General features: G+C 37.5%; 1 protein-coding gene across 15 annotated transcripts in view; it reads right to left on the bottom strand.

Moving 5' to 3' along the window:
• CEP128 (centrosomal protein 128) overlaps positions 1-21775 on the bottom strand; it is a 601725-nt gene that overhangs the window by 332187 nt on the left and 247763 nt on the right. For all 15 annotated transcript variants that reach the window (XM_045162006.1, XM_045162005.1, XM_045162004.1 and 12 more), the window contains 2 exons: positions 21389-21521; positions 13558-13703 (listed from right to left, as the gene is read on the bottom strand). In XM_045162006.1, the coding sequence (XP_045017941.1) occupies positions 13558-13703; positions 21389-21521 (279 nt within the window). The remainder of the gene's footprint in view (positions 1-13557; positions 13704-21388; positions 21522-21775) is intronic.

Below are 21775 nucleotides of genomic sequence, written 5' to 3'. Positions count from 1 at the left end.
ACTTATAGCTGGCCCTCCATATCCATAGTTCCTCACCATGGAGTCAACCAGCTATAGAGCATGTAGTACCGAAATACTTAATACTGAAAAATATCCATACATAAGTGGACCCATGCAGTTCAAACTCATGTTATTCAAGAGTCAACTGTACTTTTATGTAAATGGGTAGTTAGGATAGGGACAGATAAAACCAAACCACAATCAAAGTTATGTTACAGTTTTTGTGACTGTTGGTGTATTTTCAGTTCACCCAGAGCCCTGGTGTTTAGCCTTTTGGGTATCCCAATTGAAAGTACATGATGTTTACCAGGCTCTTCCTCTTCAGTGGGCCTAAGCTATGTCTAAAGCTCTTCTCAATTTGTGATTCAGAAGATGTCAGGCCCATTACTCTGCATTCCACTCCTTACGAGAATACTTGCTCCTTCTTGTCCTTGTGCCCAGATAACTTTCTGTCACTTCAAACAAAATTTGTAAACATATGTCATACTCAGCTTTCACAGTTTTTCTCAAAAGGAGAATATTTTCCACAAAAAGTTAATACCATTACCAAAGGCAGAACTGTTTTTCAATCAGAATTGCCAAAAGCTTGGCTAATTTATAATCTTCTTTCAGTTCAGTTCAGTGCAGTCGCTCAGTCATGTCCAACTCTTTGCGACCCCATGAATTGCAGCACACCAGGCCTCCCTGTCCGTCAGCAACTCCCGGAGTTCACTCAGACTCACATCCATCGAGTCAGTGATGCAATCTGCCATCTCATCCTCTGTCGTCCCCTTCTCCTCCTGCTCCCAATCCCTCCCAGCATCAGAGTCTTTTCCAATGAGTCAACACTTCGCATGAGGTGGCCAAAGCACTGGAGTTTCAGCTTTAGCATCATTCCCTCCAAAGAAATCCCAGGGCCGATCTCCTTCAGAATGGACTGGTTGGATCTCCTTGCAGTCCAAGGGACTCTCAAGAGTCTTCTCCAACACCACAGTTCAAAACCATCAATTCTTCAGCGCTCAGCCTTCTTCACAGTCCAACTCTCACATCCATACATGACCACTGGAAAAACCATAGCCTTGACTAGACGGACCTTTGTTGGCAAAGAAATGTCTCTGCTTTTGAATATGCTGTCTAGGTTGGTCAAAACTTCCCTTCCAAGGAGTAATCGGCTTTAAATTTCATGGCTGCAATCACCATCTGCAGTGATTTTGGAGCCAAAAAGAATAAAGTCTGACTGTTTCCACTGTTTCCCCATCTATTTCCCATGAAGTGATGGGCCCAGATGCCATGATCTTAGTTTTCTGAATGTTGAGCTTTAAGACAACTTTTTCACTCTCCTCTTTCACTTTCATCAAGAGGCTTTTTAGTTCCTCTTCACTTTTTGCCATAAGGGCGGTGTCATCTGCATATCTGAGGTGATTGATATTTCTCCCAGCAATCTTGATTCCAGCTTGTGCTTCTTCCAGCCCAGCGTTTCTCATGATGTACTCTGCATATAAGCTAAATAAGCAGGGTGACAATATACAGCCTTGACATACTCCTTTTCCTATTTGGAACCAGTCTGTTGTTCCATGTCCAGTTCTAACTGTTGCGTCCTGCATATAGGTTTCTCAAGAGGCAGGTCAGGTGCTCTGGTATTCCCATCTCTTTCAGAATTTTCCACAGTTTACTGTGATCCACACAACATTTTATCACTATGGATTCCCCCAAAATATAAAAACTGCATAATATAAACATATATTTCACCCAAGTGAAATACTAGAAACTAGATGCATTTAATACATTTGAAGAAACTTGTGAACATTAACCTTTATGTTAGTCATGTATAATTATTAAAAATTAAAAAAAAGTTTCCTTAGTGTGTATGAATAATTTATTTTAATTTTCTTACAAAGATAATTTATACTATTTGAACATTTCCAAGAGTATAATGAATTTGTTGACTTTTCATGGTTTGAGGCTCAGTACAATTTCATTTCCATTTGTAGAAATTTACCTGAAAACAAGCATCTAAAAAATAATTTAATTTTCCACCTAAAATGATATGCTATCAAATTAAAATCACTCCAATGATAAGGTAACTATAAGGACTACAAGAATAATGCACATTGTAAATCTGCTTATTATAAAGTCTGCTATGCCCCCTTTTAGTGGCATGTGTGGTAGTCAAGAAATGAAGAACCATCAGTCACTGAGATATAAAGATATTACCTCATTTGTTTCATATTATCCACTTTTCTAAAGCAAGTACTTCAATAATTATTCCTGATAATTTATAATTGCTTTAAATAGTAAATCTACATTAAGCTATCATAAGTTTTCAACACATCATTATTTTGTGAGGCATGTAAGTTTCTTTCTCTCTCACCACCACCCCGTGCATGCATGCACATACACACAGGTGCACACACACACATACCACATACAAAGAATCACAAAGGCCTACGTATTCAATTTATATGTAAAACATGATGCAGAAGATCATGATTTCAGAAAACTAAGAACTTGAAAATGGACATTTTCATTCCTAAATTTTTTCTTTATTTACCACATTCAAATGTGTGTATGTGTGAGTGAGTAAGTGAGTGAGTGTGTGTGTGCGCTGTGTTTGTATACATGCAAGCGCTCAGTCTCTTCAGTTGTGTCCAACTCTTGGCAATCCTATGGACTGCAGCCCACCAGGCTCCTCTGTCAAGGAATTCTCCAGGCAAGAATACTAGAGTGGGTTGCCATGTCCTCCTCCAGGGAATCTTCCCGACCCGGGGATCAAACCCACACCTCCTGCATTGCAGGCAGATTCTTTATCCACTAAGCCACCTGGAAAGCCAATTCAAATGATAATTATAATAAATATTAATGTTAGTTTAAAAAAATTAAAATATTCAGTTCACTTCTGCTTTCTGGCTTTGTGGAAATACTCATTGCAACTCAGAGTTACAGAAAACAGAAAAACTGTCTTTCTTCAAGCTCCTAAAATTTCTATATTTTCATACAGATGAAATCTCAGACTTAAGCTAAGTCTTGAAGGAACTGTAAAGGTTTATTTAGCCTTAGAGTTTTTACTTGTAACACATCTCTGTCAATAATCATATTTTTTAAGAACTTGGGATATGGTGCATCTATGGTCTTAACAACTGTCCTAATGTGAGAGTTGTCTGATTAATAATACAGGCAGACTTCATCTCTACCAGAATTCATGATTTTACCCTCTCATCTATATGTTTTGCTGCCAATATTTTTCTTTAAAACCTAACTTGGATATTAAAAATTACTTACTGCTCAGATAATACCTTATTTTACAACAGGCAATAACCTTGTGTACGAGACAGCAAAAGAGACACTGATGTATAGAATAGTCTTATGGACTCGGTGAGAGAGGGAGAGGGTGGGAAGATTTGGGAGAATGGCATTGAAACATGTAAAATATCATGTATGAAACGAGTTGCCAGTCCAGGTTCGATGCACGATACTGGATGCTTGGGGCTGGTGCACTGGGACGACCCAGAGGGATGGAATGGGGAGGGAGGAGGGAGGAGGGTTCAGGATGGGGAACACATGTATACCTGTGGCGGATTCATTTTGATATTTGGCAAAACTAATACAATTATGTAAGTTTAAAAAAAAAAAAAGAAGTATAATAGGAAATTGCAGACAAGGGTATTAAGATGGCTAAGACGATAGGTCTCTAAAAAGAATTTAAAAGTAGTATTGAAGTGGGCGTTACTGCATAGCAAAGTGGCCAGCTTTATATAAAAAATGCAAGGATCAAAAGAGTTTACTCAAAAGCATGCACAAAAGGAGCAATCTTCCTTCTGTTTCTACTGTACTAATCATAAAAAGTTGTTATTGATTATCATTTATTTTCCACTATCTTCTTTTTAAAAGCAAATACTGGCATTATAGTCTCAAGTTTCTGCTAATGAATAATCATGTCAGTTGTCACTCAATTATCACTTTCAAACTTAATCTAAATTATGTACAGAGCCTTTTTTATTTTTTTTTTTTTGAAGTTCTTCCTTGAATTTAAAAGTCAAATTTTTTTTTCAAGAAGAGTAAGTTGATGGAAGATGGAGGCTGAGATTAAATCAGAAAGAATCATTGATCGAGGATGCTTGGAATTCTTATGAATACAAATAGCCTATCAAGGTTAATGAGTTCAACTCAAGTTTAGAAGAAGAGAAATATCCCACTTAGTATTTTCTATGCATGCAGAGATTTAAGGTCTTAGGTGGAATTTGAAAGGTAAATTATGCAAACTCAAATGTAGCTTTCAGTTGGGTTTTTCATAAGCTATTCTCAATTGTTTTTCCCCAGTGCTGAACTACTTAAAATATATATTCTGGACCAACAAAAACTAATACGATTAGTGAGAAAGAGCAAAGGTCCCCATGAATACTGATAACTCTTTCGAAATGAATGTGCTTTTAAAGAATTACTAGACAACAAATGCCAGCTTTGAAAAATAACCATAAAATTTTTCTACAATATATTCTTTCAGTCAACAAATATTAACTGAGTGCCTAAATGCGAAGTAAAGTAGGCCTTAGGAAGCTTCGTTACGAACAAAGCCTAGTGGAGGTGATGGAATTCCAGTTGAGCTATTTAAAATACTAAAAGATGATGCTCTGAAGGTGCTGCACTCGATATGTCAGCAAATTTGGAAAACTCAGCAGTGGCCACAGGACTGGAGAAGGTTAGGTTTCATTCTAATCCCAAAGAAAGGCAATGCCAAAGAATGCTCAAACTACCACACAATTGCACTCATCTCACATGCTAATAAAGTAATGCTCAAAATTCTACAAGCCATGCTTCAGCAATATGTGAACCATGAACTTCTAGAGCTCAAGCTGGATTTAGAAAAGGTAGAGGAACCAGAGATCAACTTGCCAACATCTATTGTATCACTGAAAAAGCAAGAGAGTTCCAGAAAAAAACATCTACTTCTGCTTTATTGACTATGTCAAAGCCTTGACTGTGTGGATCACAATAAACTGTGGAAAATTCTTCAAGAGATGGGAATACCAGACCGCCTGACCCGCCTCCTGAGAAATCTGTATACACCTCAAGAAGCAACAGTCAGAACTGGACCTGAAACAACAGACTGGTTCCAAATCAGGAAAAGAGTACATCAAGGTTCTATATTGTCATCCTGCTTATTTAACTTATATGCAGACTACATCATGAGAAACGCTGGGCTGGATGAAGCACAAGCTAGAATCAAGACTGCCAGGAGAAATATCAATAACCTCAGATATGCAAATGACACCACCCTTATGGCAGAAAGTGAAGAAGAACTAAAGAGCCTCTTGATGAAAGCAAAAGAGGAGAGTGAAAAATTTGGCTTAAAGCTCAACATTCAAAAAACTAAGATCATGACATCTGGTCCCATCATTTCATGACAAATAGACAGGGAAACCGTGGAAACAGTAAGAGATTTTATTTTGGGGGGCTCCAAAATCACTGCAGATGTTGACTTCAGCCATGAAATTAAAACATGCTTGCTCCTTGGAAGAAAAGTTATGACCAACCTAGACAGCATATTAAAAAGCAGAGACATTACTTTGCCAACAAAGGTCCATTTGGTCAAAGCTATGGTTTTTCCAATAGTATTGTATGGACGTGAGTGTTGGACTTTAAAGAAAGCTGAGCACCAGAGAATTGATGCTTTTGAGCTGTGGTGTTGGAAAAGACTCTTGAGAGTCCCTTGGATGGCAAGGAGATCCAACCAGTCCATCCTAAAGGAGATCAGTCCTGGGTGTTCATTGGAAGGACTGATGCTGAAGCTGAAACTCCAATACTTTGGCCACCTGATGCAAAGAGCTGACTCATTGGAAAAGACCCGGATGCTGGGAGGGATTGGGGGCAGGAGGAAAAGGGGACTACAGAGGATGAGATGGTTGGATGGCATTACCGACTCAATGGACATGGGTTTGGGTGGACTCCGGGAGTTGGTGATGGACAGGGAGGCCTGGCATGCTGTGGTTCATGGGGTCGCAAAGAGTGGTCACAACTGACTAACTGAACTGAACACATACTTTAATAACAATATGTTAAAAATTAGTATTTCACATTCATATGAAATATGATAGTATAGGAAAAGAAAATTCTTAATGCAAAGACTGAAAAGGGTGACTAGCCTGTTTAGATATTAAAGCATATTATAAGGCAACAATAATTAAAACCGCATGAAAGTCGTCCTGCAGGCAGCCAGATACTGAGGAGCCTCTGGAGCCTGGAGGGAGAGAGGAGACTGAGGGAGTGAAAGCTCCTCGGTGTTGGACAGGGACGCCTGGCGTGCTGCCATCCATGAGGTTGCAAAGAGTCAGACACAACTGAGCGATTAAACTGAACTGAAAAAATGAGCAAGACACTGTTGGAAAGGGGACATAAAAGGATATTGAGGTAGGACCTGATTCTTACCCCATACTTGTTTATGATTTGAAAAGGGATCTAAGTCTTTAATTCATAAGTGGCTCCCAGAAAGTCAGAGTTTGAATTATGACATCAATGCATACTGGTAAATGACCCTGAGCAAAATCTGTACACAGAAGTATATCAAAAGAAAATGTAAATAGGAGGATAAGCATCAGAGTGGAAGCAGAGAAGAAGATTTTTAGAAAGACAAAAGAAATCAGTTGAACACACTTCAGGAATAAAGATAGAATCTGCCAGAGTAAACAGGATCTCTGAGTACAAGAATGCTGTTAAAGAGAGGTGGAGGGTTGGAGAGCCTTACCACAGCCATGAACAAATTAGTCTTTCTTTAGACACCATTACTCTCTCATTCCTGTCCACCAAGCAACTTTTTGGTTACTAATGCAGTTTTCTAAAATCTAGGTACAGAAAATTGGGAGACTGGTGTCCCACACAAGAGAATAAATATCCATGTAGGACTCTCAGAGATATGTCAATGACCTGGCTCTCTTTCATATACTGCTCTCTTAAACACTTCATTATTAATATGAATCAGACTCCTGGGTCACATTAATTCTAGGACATAGAAAATGCAAATTTCCAGATGTGACAAGATGTTGAAAAATGGTAGGGACATCAAGGTCAGATTTATCTTGGTGACAGGACTGCTTTCTTCTATAGCCTCATTTCACCTTTATTTCAACCTGCTTTGAAATTTTAAAGAAATATACCCACATTACTTTAATAAGACAGGGTGAAAAACGTGCTGTAAGGTCCTTAATAATGGAGGTGAGAAGATGGTTCAGAAGGAAGGATTATCACTTGCAATGGATATAATACAAGAAAGCTTCAGGGAGGAAAAGCTTCAGAATATCCATGAAAAGAGGATGTTTATAGAAACAGGGAACAACTGGAACAAAGACAAAAAATGAGATGAGAGAAGATAAAGAAAAAATGAAATCACAAGACCGTGTACAAGCTTCTGTAGGAGAGGAATCAGATCAAAGTTAAAGAGAAAAAAATTAATGATCAAACAAACCAAAAGAAATGCTACTAAACAAATGCTCTGCATCTGATCAATAATCTTGTTTCATGCATCTTTTCTTACTTATATTTAATCTCTAAAAAGCAACTAAAGGAGATTAATTTCAATTTTTTATAGACTGTATATAAGGTAATATCTCATACCACCAAAAGTAAAGCAGAGGCTAAATGATTTGTGATTAAATTTCAATAAAATTTCCAATTCAGAGATTAAATTGAGCGATCCATGATGGATATATGTCTCTCACAAAGTTCACACAGGATGTCACTTTGAAAATAGCTTGGGGATAAAGATATTCAAAGGACCTCCACAAGGTAAAAAATAAACAAGCCGTAAACATAAGTGTCATTAAATCTGAAACAACTAATGCAAATTTAATTATTTTACTGTTAAAAATGAGAAAAATCAGGGGAAATAATAACTGGCTAATGGTAATTTCTTCCAGGATGAATGATGTCTTTTTGTGATATCCTTTTCAATGAAAATCATAAAAATCTTCCACATTCCAAAAGGAATTTGAACTATACTTGCAACAAACTCAAAGAATCCTCTATGCCAATTTTAGGAAATCATCTTCATAGAAATATAGAAATATGAGGGACTTTTGTTCACTGCTATGTCACCAGTAACTAGAACAGTGCTTGGCATGTAATAGATGGTCATTAACTATTTCCTATGTGAATAAATATTCAATCTTTCTTTCCAACTGAATCTCACATCCAAATGTACACAACCAATCCAAGCTAACCAACGAGAACTCCAACTCTTTCCCTAAAACATGTGAAAATGTAAAAGAACTATCAATTTAGGACAAAGGGAAAGCAAATGTAATTTATAAATTATAAGTAATTTTTTAATGTCTACATACTTGAGGTTTTTTCAATTTTTCCATAAATGGCAAATAAAAAGAAACAATGAGAAGTATGGGAGGAGAGGAAGAGGGCGAGAGGACAGACCAACATATGGTTTTAAATGACTCAGCAAAGGGATCTTTCTAGCTTTGGCATCAGTAGCATAGTTTTTTTTAATACTTAATTTTGACAAAATAATCATATTTTACCACTTATGAGAGCAGAATAAAGAGCTAGATAATTTCCCTAAAAATTTTAAATGTCCTACAGTTACAGTTGCCCTGAGAATATTTCCAATGAGTTTATTAAACATGTAGAGGGGAAGTTGAGATCAAGATGACAGAGTGGGCAGACACTGAGTTCACCTCTTCCCAAGGACACACAAAAACTACAACTACTTACAAAACAACTACCTATGAGAATGACCTGCAATAAGCAATGACAATTTTCATAGCAGAACAGCTCCTCTGCAATGAAGGGTATAAAGAAGAAAAAAAAAAAAAAAAAAATACCAAGATGAGTATAATGGAAAGGGAAGTAATTGAATTAGGACCTACACTCCCAGCAGGTGACCCAAGAGGAAGAGGAGAGATCACAAATTCAGAGGTCCTCCCTAAAGAGCAAGGGGTTCAGTCCCAACTTCAAGCACACCAACCCTGGAGACTGGCACCTGGAAGACAAAACCCCTTAACTGGTTCTGAAAACCAGCAGGGCTTACAGTCAGGAGAGCCAGAGGGCTGTAGGAAAGCGAAACCCTGCACTTAAAGACTATGCACACAGACTCATTCACTCCCAGGCCCAGCACGGCAGCAGCAGACTGGCAGGAGCCTGACATGCTTGCTATCCCGGCAAGGACGCCCGCACACACCTCAGCCACACCAGGTTCCCACTTCAGTCCCTCTACCAAGGCAGCAATCCCTGGCACACCCTAGGAGAAATCTTGGTTCATGCTGGGCTCCAAAGCCAACCCCTCTGGCTCCAGCCCCCGTGCCAAAGTGGTAGCCCTCCACACATCCTAGGAGAAGCCTGAACCCCACACCAGGTCCCAACTTCAGTGGGGAACAATCCCCCCCAGTACACACCAAAAGAAGTCCGTGGTCACTTCAGCTTCAGCCCTTCCATCAAAGCCAATGGACACACACAGTCTGTCTAAAAACGCTCCTACGCAAGGACACACCCTCAAGAAACGGAGAAGTAACTGCTTCTCCTAATGCATGGAGACAAACACAGAAAGGCAAGCAAAATAAGAAGACAGCAGATTGTGTTTCAAACAAAAGAACAAAATGAAACTCCAGGAAAAAAAAAATCTAATGAAATGACTGAAAGTAATGTACCTGGTACAGAGTTTAAAGCAATGATCATAAAAATGCTCACTGAACTTAAGAGCATAAGGGAAGAAAACAGAACTTCAACAAAGTATTAGAAAATATAAAAAAGAAGGCATCAGAGGTGAAGAATATTATGTGTGTGTTAATTGCTCAGTCATGCCTGACTCTGCAATCCCATGGACTATGGCTCATCAGGCTCCCCTGTTGATGGAATCCTCCAGGCAAAAATACTGGAGTGGGTTGCCATTCCCTTCTTCAGGGTATCTTCCCAACCCAGGGATAGAACCGGGGTCTCCCACATTACAAACAGATTCTTTACCATCAGGGTCACCAGGGTAGCGCAATTAATATAATAACTGAAATGAAATACATATTGTAGGGAATCAACTACAGATTAGGTGACAGAAAAACACATAAACAACTTAGAACACAGAATGGTTGAAATCACTCAATGAGAACAGCAAGAAGAAAAACAATTTTTAAATGAGGCTTAAGTTTAAGAGACCTCTAATAAAAGGTCGTTTTCATTCCAATCCCAAAGAAAGGCAATGCCAAAGAATGCTCAAACTACCGCACAATTGCACTCATCTCACACACTAGTAAAGTAATGCTCAAAATTCTCCAAGCCAGGCTTCAGCAATACGTGAACCATGAACTTCTTGATGTTCAAGCTGGTTTTAAAAAAGGCAGAGGAACCAGAGATCAAATTGCCAACATCCGCTGGATCATTGCAAAAGCAAGAGAGTTCCAGAAAAACATCTATTTCTGCTTTATTGACTATGCCAAAGCCTTTGACTGTGTGCATCACAATAAACTGTGGAAAATTCCGAAAGAGATGGGAATACCAGAGCACCTGACCTGCCTCTTGAGAAACCTATATGCAGGTCAGGAAGCAACAGTTAGAACTGGACATGGAACAACAGACTGGTTCCAAATAGGAAAAGGAGTACTGTCACCCTGCTTATTTAACTTATAAGCAGAATACATCATGAGAAACGTTGGGCTGGAAGAAGCACAAGCTGGAATCAAGATTGCCAGGAGAAATATCAATCACCTCAGATATGCAGATGACACCACCCTTATGGCAGAAAGTGAAGAGGAACTAAAAAGCCTCTTGATGAAAGTGAAAGGGAGAGTGAAAAAGTTGGCTTAAAGCTCAACATTCAGAAAACCAAGATCATGGCATCTGGGCCCATCACTTCATGGGAAATAGATGGGGAAACAGTGGAAACAGTGTCAGACTTTATTTTTGGGGGCTCCAAAATCACTGTAGATGGTGACTGCAGCCATGAAATTAAAAGACGTTTACTCCTTGGAAGGAAAGTTATGACCAACCTAGATAGTATATTGAAAAGCAGAGACATTACTTTGCCAACAAAGGTCTATCTAGTCAAGTCTATGGTTTTTCCAGTAGTCATATATGGATGTGAGAGTTGGACTATGAAGAAAGCTTGGTGCCAAAGAATTGATGCTTTTGAACTGTGTTGTTGCAGAAGACTCTTGAGAGTCCCTTGGACTGCAAGGAGATCCAACCAGTCCATGCTAAAGGAGATCAGCCCTGGGTGTTCTTTGGAAAGAATGATGCTAAAGCTGAAACTCCAGTACTTTGGCCACCTCAGGAGAAGAGCTGACTCACTGGAAAAGACTCTGATGCTGGGAGGGATTGGGGGCAGGAGGAGAAGGGGATGACAGAGGATGAGATGGCTGGATGGCATCACCGACTCGATGGACATGAGTTTGAGTAAACTCCGGGAGTTGGTGATGGACCGGGAGGCCTGGTGTGCTGCGAATCATGTGGTCGCAGAGTCGGACACAACTGAGCGACTGAACTGAACTGAGGGAGGCCTGGAGTGCTGCAATTCATGGGGTCGCAAAGAGTTGGACACGACTCAGCGACTGAACTGAACTGAACTGAAGATAACATCAAGCATAATAAAATTCAAATTTTAGAGGTCCCAGAAGGAGAAGAGAAAGAAAGAGGCAAAAATGAATTTGGTGAAACCATGGTTGAAAATTTAACCTGTAGTAAGAAACACATATCCAGAACCAGAAACAAAGAAAATCCCAAACAAAATGAAAGAGATCTACGCCAAGACCTAGCATAGTTAAAACAGCAAAAGTTAAAGAGAGAATTTTAAAGGCAGTCAAAAAGAAAAAGAAAAACTGGAGTGTCATCCAAGGGAAGCCCCAGAGGCTATCACCTATTTCTCAGCGGAGACTCTGCAGGTCTACAGGGAACGGCATAGTATATTTTATTTAAAGTGATGAAAGGAAAAAATATCTACAACCAGTGATACTCACATGGAAAAGTTATTCAGAACTGAAGGAGAGAAAGTTTCCCAGACAAGCAAAAACTAAAAAGAGTTTAACAACAGTAAACCAGCTTTCCAAGAAATGTTAAAGCAACTTCTTTAAGTGGAAAAGGAAAGTCCCTATAAAGATAGGAAAAATGAATGAAAGGAAAAATGTACTTTACTAGGAAAGGAAAATACATAGTAAAGGCAATGAATGAACCACTTAAAAAGTGAGTGAAATGTTAAAAAATACAAGTCATGAAAACAAACCCATAGATACAGAGAACAGACTAATGGTTATCACAAGGGATGGGACAGAGTCGGGGTTGGAGGCAAAAATGGGTAAAGGGGATCAAATATATGCTGATGAAGAGAAACTAAATTTTTGGTGGTGAACACAATGTAGTGGAAAGGAGGAGAAATATAATGTGGTACACATGAAACTTATACAGTATTATGAACCAACGTTACCTCAATAAAATATAAAATTTTAAGCCAAAAAAAGTTAAGTTGAATTAAAAAGTCACAGGGATATAATATACAGCACAGAGAGAATAGTCAATAATACTATAATTAACATGGCATGGTACATCATCTATAAAAACATAAAAATCACTATGCTGTACAGCTGAAACTAATATAGTATTCTAAGTCAACTATATTCCCATTAAAAAATTAATACAGAGATAAACATGCAGAGGCTTTGTAAAGAAAATGTCACTGTTAAATTATCTTTAAATATGAACCTGAAACAAATCTAAAATATATTGTGTACTGATGCACTGACAAGATGAAAGAGAAAGTTAAGACTGCAGTAACATTAGATATTTCCTTTGGATTTTATAAAGTTAGATACTTTTCACACCAATTTTCTACCTTTCATTATAACTTAGGAAATTCTTCAAATGTGACTACTTATTACAACTGGAACACAACTTCACTAACAACAACAGATACAGAGAAAGACTGATACATATCTAGTTCCAAATGTGTCCTCCATGTTTGCATGGATCTAATTTACATAATTAAAATGGGAATTAAGCCATTTTCTTTTATCAAGTCCTTTCCTTTGATTTTTTAATAGTTTTTGATAATTACCTTTATCTAGCACCATCTGTGCTAGATAAAAGGCAGGTAGGAAACGGGAGATGCCTAATTACACTTCACTCATCATTCATGACTACTACACAACTCTAAACTGATGGAGGCATCGCACCTCTGCCTCACGCAACACAGCTAGAGATTTGAAAACTTTTCTATTTCCAAAGAAAAAAGTATCAGTAATACCTTATTGCTATGCCTTTTGCCAATTTCACCCCCACCCCGCTCCCCGACACCCACCACAAATAACTGCGGTTCCTTGAGAGAAGAAAGATCCCTTCTAGCTGAGGGAAGGGCTCAACTGCTAGTGGAAGAGTATTTGCCGCTTTCATAGGTATCCTGGCTTTGAGGTCCAAATGAAGAGAAATGAATCCGCAGAAATTTATCTATGTAATTAAAGTAACCATCTAGATAACTTGACATTATCTCCACCCAAACTTGAGTTCGTAAAACATCACAATCTTTACATTAAATTTTCACTAAGCAATGCTATGAAACAAAACTAAAGTCTTTTGAACATGGCTTAAACATAGCAAAGTCACCTCCACTTGGGCTGCCAAATGTACTTTCTCCTTGTCTTTTCGCTCCAAGCACCGCTTCACTTCCTCTAACTCAGAAGCCATTGCACTGAAGTTCAGCTGCACTCTCAAATCTGACATCTGCTTCTCCAGATCCTCTCGCTCAACCCCTTAAAAGAGAAAATGTAAAGCGTGATGGTTGTTCGTTACTCACAGGATAATGTACTCTCAAATGGTAGGCTTATTAATATTAACTCTACTCCATACAATCCACTTATTAAATGTCGCTGTCACCAACTCACCATTCTATTATTTCAAGTCTTACACAATTTTCTAAAATACATAGCTACATCATCCAGTGTTATCCCATTTTGATACTGTACTTGGACTGCTATCTGATTTCCAGTATAATTTATTTCAGGAAAATTCTATGCATTAATTCTTTAATTTGCCTTATATCCCTATATTACCCCCAAACTCTAAAACAAAAATACTGAAAGAATTTTCAACTAAGCTTCTACAGCTTACTGAAGTTACTGAAGTTCACACAACAAAATGCTTTTCTTGCAACATAAGCAAAGGAGGCAGCTAAATCTTGACTGTGTTCTGACCTTTAACTTACTAGTTCTGGAGACAACGACCTACAACTGAAAAATATAAATTGACATAGTATGTACTTTTAGTTCAATATGAAATATTTGGTATATGATGAAAAGGACACTGTAACACCATCTTTTTAAAAAATAAACAAACACAAAAACCCTTTTCTCAATGAGCTTGCATTCTAAGAACAGTAAAAAGATATAAATAAAGTACTTCTATGAAGTTAAGATGTCAAAAACTGGCACATATACTCTTTTCTAGTACTTTCACTTCCAGAAAAGGAAAGAAGGAAGGAAACACTAGCAAATACAATTTAGAGATCATTCATAAGACACATCCCAACTTCAGAAATATTAAACTGTCAAAATTGTACAGTGTATATGAAAGATGCATAGGTACTTTAACAGGGATAAGAGGACCCTCAGATACTACACAGATATTTCCCTGTATCTGTATAATTTCTGTATAGTAAATGGTTATCATACAAAATCAGTCCAAAGGACAGAATGATTAACTCTATTTTAATAAGAAACTGAGTTTGTAAGAAGTGGTTTAAAAGTTAGTTCTGAAAAATAGATAAATTTCACCTAGCAAAGCAGATGAAGTTGGGTTGATATTTCAGGGAAAGGAAACAGCATAAAGCACCTAGGAACAATATTGGATTTCATATTCGGGTAACTGCACACATCACGTTCTACATAGCTAATACTTGTGAGGAAGGTGAGTCAGCAGACTCAGCAGTCATGCGCTGCCAGGGAACTTGGAAATCAGCCTACAGTCTAAGAGTTAGCAAACATTTTCTGTAAAAGGTCAGACAGTAAATATTGCAGCTATATGGTCTCTGTCAAAACTACTCATCTTTGATATTATATTACAAAAGTGACCTGGACAATGCATAAGTGAATGGAAGTAGCTGTATTCCAATAAAGTTTCTATATTCAAAAACAGGAAGCAGTCTGGATTTGGCTCTGGATTTGGCTCTGGATTTGGCAGGAGTGGGCAAAGGAGTGGGCCATTCTTTGCCACTCCTGCTAGATCATCAACCTGAAAATATGCATATTTTTATGTATAAATGTATTTATTCATTTGAAAAATACATGTATCCATTCATCTTAAAAATAACTTTTATAAATTTATTAATATATACCCACGTGTTCCAAGTCACTTTAGTCATGTCCAACTCTTTGTGAACTCATGGACTGTAGCCTGCCAGGCTCCTCTGTCCATGGAATTTTCTAGGCAAGAATAATGGAGTGGGTTGCCACTCCCTCCTCCCGGGAATCTTCTCCTATCAGGGATCGAACCCACGTCTTTTATGTCTCCTGCATTGGCAGGCAGGTTCTTTACCACTGAGCCACCTGGGAAGCCCATATAAATATGCATTTGTGGGTGCATCTCTCCCTCTATAGTACCCAGCTATCTATATATAGACCTAGACATGTTTCATGGTATATATAATATTAGTATATACACACATATATGCAAATTAATGTTAGTATGAATATTATTATACAACTTATGAAGATAATATATATGAATATGTATATAAACATACACATATATGTATTTTATAAAACACATCTATGTATTTGATGTGGAGACATAATATTTTGATATGTTTTACACATAAAATAGCAGTAGTAGCATATTGTTAGTTGCTCAATCGTGTCCGACTCTTTGTGACCCCATGGATTATAGCCCACCAGGCTCCTCTGTCTATGGGACTCTCCAGATGAGAATACTGGAGTGGGTTGCCATTCCCTTCTCCATAGGAGCTTCTCAACCCAGGGACTGAACTTGGATCTCCTGAATTACAGACAGATTCTTTACCGTCTGAGCTACAGGGAAGTTCCTACATAAAATATTAAAGTGTAGATATATATAAAGGTATAACACATATATGCATATATAATGAAACATTTATAAAAATTAAAATACTTAAAACACAAAGTACAAAACACAAATAGTGTTAGAGACACTCTCCTCCCAGAGGATTATCTCATACGCTCCATTTTAAAGAATTCTTGCTACAAACGTTGATGGGTCGGTAGAGGATAGCAGTTAAAGAGTTCAAGCCTGGAAAGAAAAAAGATTTGGTTTGCTACTTCCCACAAATGTGACTTTAAGCAAGGAATTCAATTTTTGTTTTCAGCCTTTAAAAAAAATCATTAAAATGGAAATAAGAAGAGTACCCTTCTCATGGAATATTTCTAAGAACTAAAAGACATAGTGGAAGATGAGTAGCATAATGCCCTGTAAGAATTCAATAAATTATGAGAGGTTTTAATCAAGAGAATAACACGACAGGTTTGTGTCTCAGAGGGTCCCTTTTGTAGCAGGACAGAAGATAGATTACAGACAAACTAGCATAAGATAAGAGGGTAACAGAAAGGAGATAAAGCATGCCTAAACTGGGTTAGTGGGAACACGAAAGAAGCCACTTCAAGAGCTATCAGATCTTCAAACAGACAGGAGACAGAGACTAATTAGATGGAGGGGAGAAGTAAGTTCGGACGTTCTTTGTATTTTAGGCTTATCTGGATAAAGAAACATTTAACCAGTTAAGATAGGAAATAAAAACAGGTTTGGAGGAAAGTATGAATTCAGTTGTAAATCTGTTCCTGAGCATGCCGGAACAGTACAGAGACACCAAGGAGCACCTCCATCTGGAGGACTGGAGGTCAGGAGAGTGAGAAGAGCTCCCTTTAGGGATCATCCTTTGTAGGTGACAGCTAAAGCCTAAGATTAAATAACAACCCCAGGGGAGAAGCACCAAGTGAGAAAATCCATAAATAGGATTCTAAAACACAGCAACATTTAAAATGCAAACTGGAAACAAACGGAAAAGATTCAGATGGAAAGACTGAAAACAACTAAGACAGACGAACCAGGAAACAGTAGGAACAATCAGGTCAGTGGAAGAGCTTTAAGGGAGAGGAAACAGATGGGAAACAACCAAGGCAAGTAATTAAAAATTCCTTTGAATTTGACAGAGGAGATCACTAGTAAACTAAGCAAAGTCAATTTTAGAAACAGAAGTGGAAGTCATTTTGCAGTGGGTAGAGGAATAAAGAGCAGGCGGAAGATGACAAGTGCAATTTCTTACGTAGAATTTTTTTAAATAATGCAAGTATTCTATAAAGATGAAAACTCTAGAATTATTAAAAGAAGGTGAAGAAGTCCATTGCCACAACAATAAGAGAACTTTAAGATTTTCATTAAGCCTGGTAAGTAGCTTAAAAAAGTGAGATTCTTTGAATCCTCAAAGACACCAAAAATAACTAGATTTTATAAGACAACAAAACATATAAAAATGTACCACAGAATCTTTTTCCAGACAAAATGAGAATTCCCATGTACAACTTCATGAAAATGTGGTGAATAATCTTAATAATATATTTTACTTTTAAAAATAAATTGTGAAGTTGTTCAGTGGCTAAGCTGTGCGTGACTCTTTGTGACCCCATGGACTGTAGCAAACAAGGCTTTCCAGACCTTCACTGTCTCCCGAAGTTTGCTCAAACTCATGTTCATTGAGTCGGTGATGCCATCCAACCATCTAATCGTCTGTTGTCTCCTTCTCCTCCTGCCTTCAATCTTTCACAGCATCAGGGTCTTTTCCACTGAGTCAGCTCTTCGCACCAGGTGGCCAAAGTATTGGAACACAGCATCAGTCCTTCCAGTGACTATTCAGGGTTGAGTTCCTTTAGGATTGACTGGTTTGATGTGCTTGCTGTCCAAGGGACTCTCAAGCACCACAGTTAGAAAGCATCAATTCTTCAGCGCTCAGACTACTTTATGGTCCAACTCTCACATCTGTACATGACTACTGGAAAAACCATACCTTTGCCTATACAGACCTTTGTCAACAAAGTGATGTCTCTGCTTTTTAATACACTAAGTTTGTCATAGCTTTTCTTCCAAGCTTCTAATGTCAAAATATGTTTAAATTACAACACCACATGAAACTCAACTGAACTTAATGGCATGCAAATATGTTAGGACAGGTATGTCAAAATCTGCCATTTTCTGGTAGATTCAGAAGATTTTCTGGTAATGTGGGAATTCTAACTTAGGCAACATATTGAGTTAAGTGTAGGGAATCTGGGAAATTTATAATATCAAACACTTTCTATGGTAATTTAGGCATTTGAGTAAAATGCCTTAATATTTAAATGATTTAGAGCAGAACAATCTTTAGTAGTCTGTTAGAAAACATTATAAAATTTCAATATCACCATTTCTGTTAAACACAAAACTTTCAAAAAGAAATACATCCACAGTAATTAAATTCTACAACCAAAATCAACACCTCCACTGAAAAAACATTCTAAAGATTTTCAAACACAATGCCTTTCTAATCAACATTAAAAAAGTCATATGGTTCATGACCACTTCTACAATCTGATTAATTTTTTTTTCCCAATCCCCAGGTAACAAAACAAAGATAGAATATTAATTTATGTTGAAAATCAGATTAAGAGAAAGTGAAAAGCATAGGGATTTCCAATTTAAGTACAAATACACACACAAAAATACACTCACACGTATGTGTGTGTGCATGTGTGCATATATGTATGTCATGTTGTCGTGAAGTTGTGAAGTCACTCAGTCATGTCCGACTCTTCATGACCCCATGGACTGTAGCCCACCAGGCTCCTCCATCCATGGAATTTTCTAAGCAAGAGTACTGGAGTGGGTTGCCCTTTCCTTCTCCAATATATGTATGTGCATGTATTTTAAAAAAATTCCACAACTGGCTTGTTGGCTCTTTCTAAAAGGAAGACTCATAAGATAAGCAGGTCTGACAACTGAAATGGGTTTAAAAATCAAGCAGAGAAGACATTAAAACTGGACGCTAATATCAACAACAAGCAAGTGAAATTTGAAATTAAACATACAATGCTATTTACATTAGCATCCCCCCAAATTAAATGCATGCATGCCAGTCACTCAGTGAGGTCCACCTCTTTGCTACCTCATGAACTGCAGCCCACCAGGCTCCTCTGTCCACAGAATTTTCCAGGTAAGAATACTGTAGTGGGTTGCCATTTCCTACTCCAGGGGATCTACCCGAGCCAGGAATCAAACCCATGTCTCCAGAGTCTCCTGCATGAACAGGCAGATTCTTTACCACTGAGCCACCTGAGAAGCCCAAAAATCAAATACTTAAGTATAAATCTAACAAAATCTATATGATGAAAACTACCGAATTCTGATGAAAGAAATCAAGGATGAACAAAATAAATGGAGAGATAATCCATGTTCATGGACAGGAAGACTCAGTATTGTCAAAATGTCAGTACTTCTCAACTTCAGCAATAGATTCAACGCAAGCCAATCAAAATCCCAGCAAGTTATTTTGCGTACATTGACGACCTGATTCTAAAGTTACAAAGAGTGGCAAAGAATCCCAAATAGCAAGAGCAACACTGAAAAAGAAGGAAAGAGTTGGAGGACTGTCACTATCCAACAAAACAGTGTGGTACTGACCAAAAAAAAAAAAAAAAAGACAGGTAGACACCCGGGACAGAACCGAGAGCCCAGAAGTAGACCCACATAAAACAGTCTACTGATCTTAGACAAAGAACAAAGGCAATACAACGGGGAAAAGACAGTCTTTTTAAACAAAGGACACTAGAACTGAAGACTCACATGCAAAAAAAAAAAAAAAAAAACTGAATCTAGACACAGAACTTAAATCTTCCACGAAAATTAATTCAAAATGGATCACAGATTTAAGTGTAAAATGCCAAATTATAAAACTCTTAGAAGGTAAAGAGAATGATTTGCAGTTTGGCAATGACTTTTTAGATATAACACCAAACTCACAATCCATGAAAGAAAGAAGGAATAAGCTGGACTTCATTAAAATTAAAAATTTCAGCTCTGTGAAAGATAATCTTAAGAGAACGAAAAGCCAAACCGTAAACTGTGAGATATTATTTGCAAAGACATACTGATAAAGGACTGCTATCCAAAATATACAAATGACTCTTAACAATAACAGGAAAACAAACTAAGAAATGGGCCAAAGACTTTAATGAATATCTCAGCAGAAAAGATATATATATATAGTAAATAAGCATATGAATAAATGCTCCATACCATGTTATCAGTAAAATGCAAATTAAAACAAGATGCCACTACAAACCTATCCGGATGGCTAAAATATAGAACGCTGACAATTCTCAATGTTGAGAAGGAGGCAGAACAACAGGAAATCTCATCACTGCTGGTAGAAGGCAAAATGATATAGCTATTTGGGAAGAGAGTTTGAAGATTCTTACAAACCTAACCACTCTTGTCATATGACTGAGCAATCACACTCTCTGATATTTATCCAAAAGAGATGAAACCTTAAGTCTACATAAAAATCTGCACACAGATGTTTAGTTTTCAGCAGTTTTATTCATGATTGCCAAAATGTGGAAGAAACCAAGACAGGCTTCTGTACATGAATGGATAAATAAACTGTGGTACATCCAAACAATGAAATATTATGCAGTGCTTTAAAAACAAAAAAAGTTTTGTTTTGTTTTGTTTTTCTTTTGAAGAACTTTCAAGCCATGAAAAGACATGGAGGAAACTTAAAAGGATATTATTAAGTAAAGAAGCCAATCGGAAAAGGCTACATACTGTATGATTCCAACTACTGATTTATTAGATTCTGGAAAAGGCAAAACTAAGGAAACGATAAAAAGATGAGTGTTTGTCAGAGGTTAGGGGGAGAGAGGGATGAATAGTGAAACACAGAGAATTTTAAGGACAGTGAAACTACACTATGATATTATAATGATGGATACATGTCATTACATGTTTGTCAAATCCTATGGAACACACAATACCAAAAGTGGACCCTAAGGTAAACTATGGGCTTTGGATGACAATGATGTGTCAATATCCAATTCATTAGTTATAACAAATGCACCACTGGGGTGAGGGATGTTGACAGTTGAGGAAGCTGTGATATGAAGAAGCAGGCATACACAGGAAATCTCTTACCATCTGCTCAATACTGCTACAAAATTATGTCTGTTTTTAACAACTGCATGCTAAACTATGATTAATTTGGAAAACCTTGTAGTAGATCAAGAAATATGGTGAAAAGAACAGAAGAAAAGCGATTTTGAAAACGAAAATTATTTCAGAAAATCAAAAACAACCGAAATTAATACAATATTGTAAAGCAACTATACTCCAATAAAAGTTTTTTAAAAAGGCCCCAGACATTTACAAATCAGAAATATACCTCTCCTAAACCTCCAGTCATCTCCCTGTTCATCCTGAAGACTTGACTGTTGTCTGGAAATCTGAGACACTTGATGATGTAAACCCTTTGGATCTCCTTCTGCTTTCATAAGCTGTGTACGGAGCTCTTCTACCTAAATACATATAATCAAAGGTGAAGTTTTCATTAGTTTTAAAAGCAGGAAAACAATAATTGAACTTATAAACTATTACAAATTATTTCCCTAAGGAAAAAATCACTTCCCACAGATTATTGTAAGCACAAGTTGAAACCAAGTTAATTTCATTATGACAAGCACAGTGGAATAGTCCCTTGCTTCACTTCTTTATTCCTATTCCTTTCACGATGAAGGTATTTTCCCCTTCTTTGTGTCTATGACAAATAATT

This window comes from Bubalus bubalis, chromosome 11 (genome assembly GCF_019923935.1).
Source record: "Bubalus bubalis isolate 160015118507 breed Murrah chromosome 11, NDDB_SH_1, whole genome shotgun sequence".
Lineage (NCBI taxonomy): Eukaryota > Metazoa > Chordata > Mammalia > Artiodactyla > Bovidae > Bubalus > Bubalus bubalis.
The sequence above is the reverse complement of the archived record's forward strand: the minus strand, read 5'-3'. Positions and strand labels throughout refer to the sequence as shown.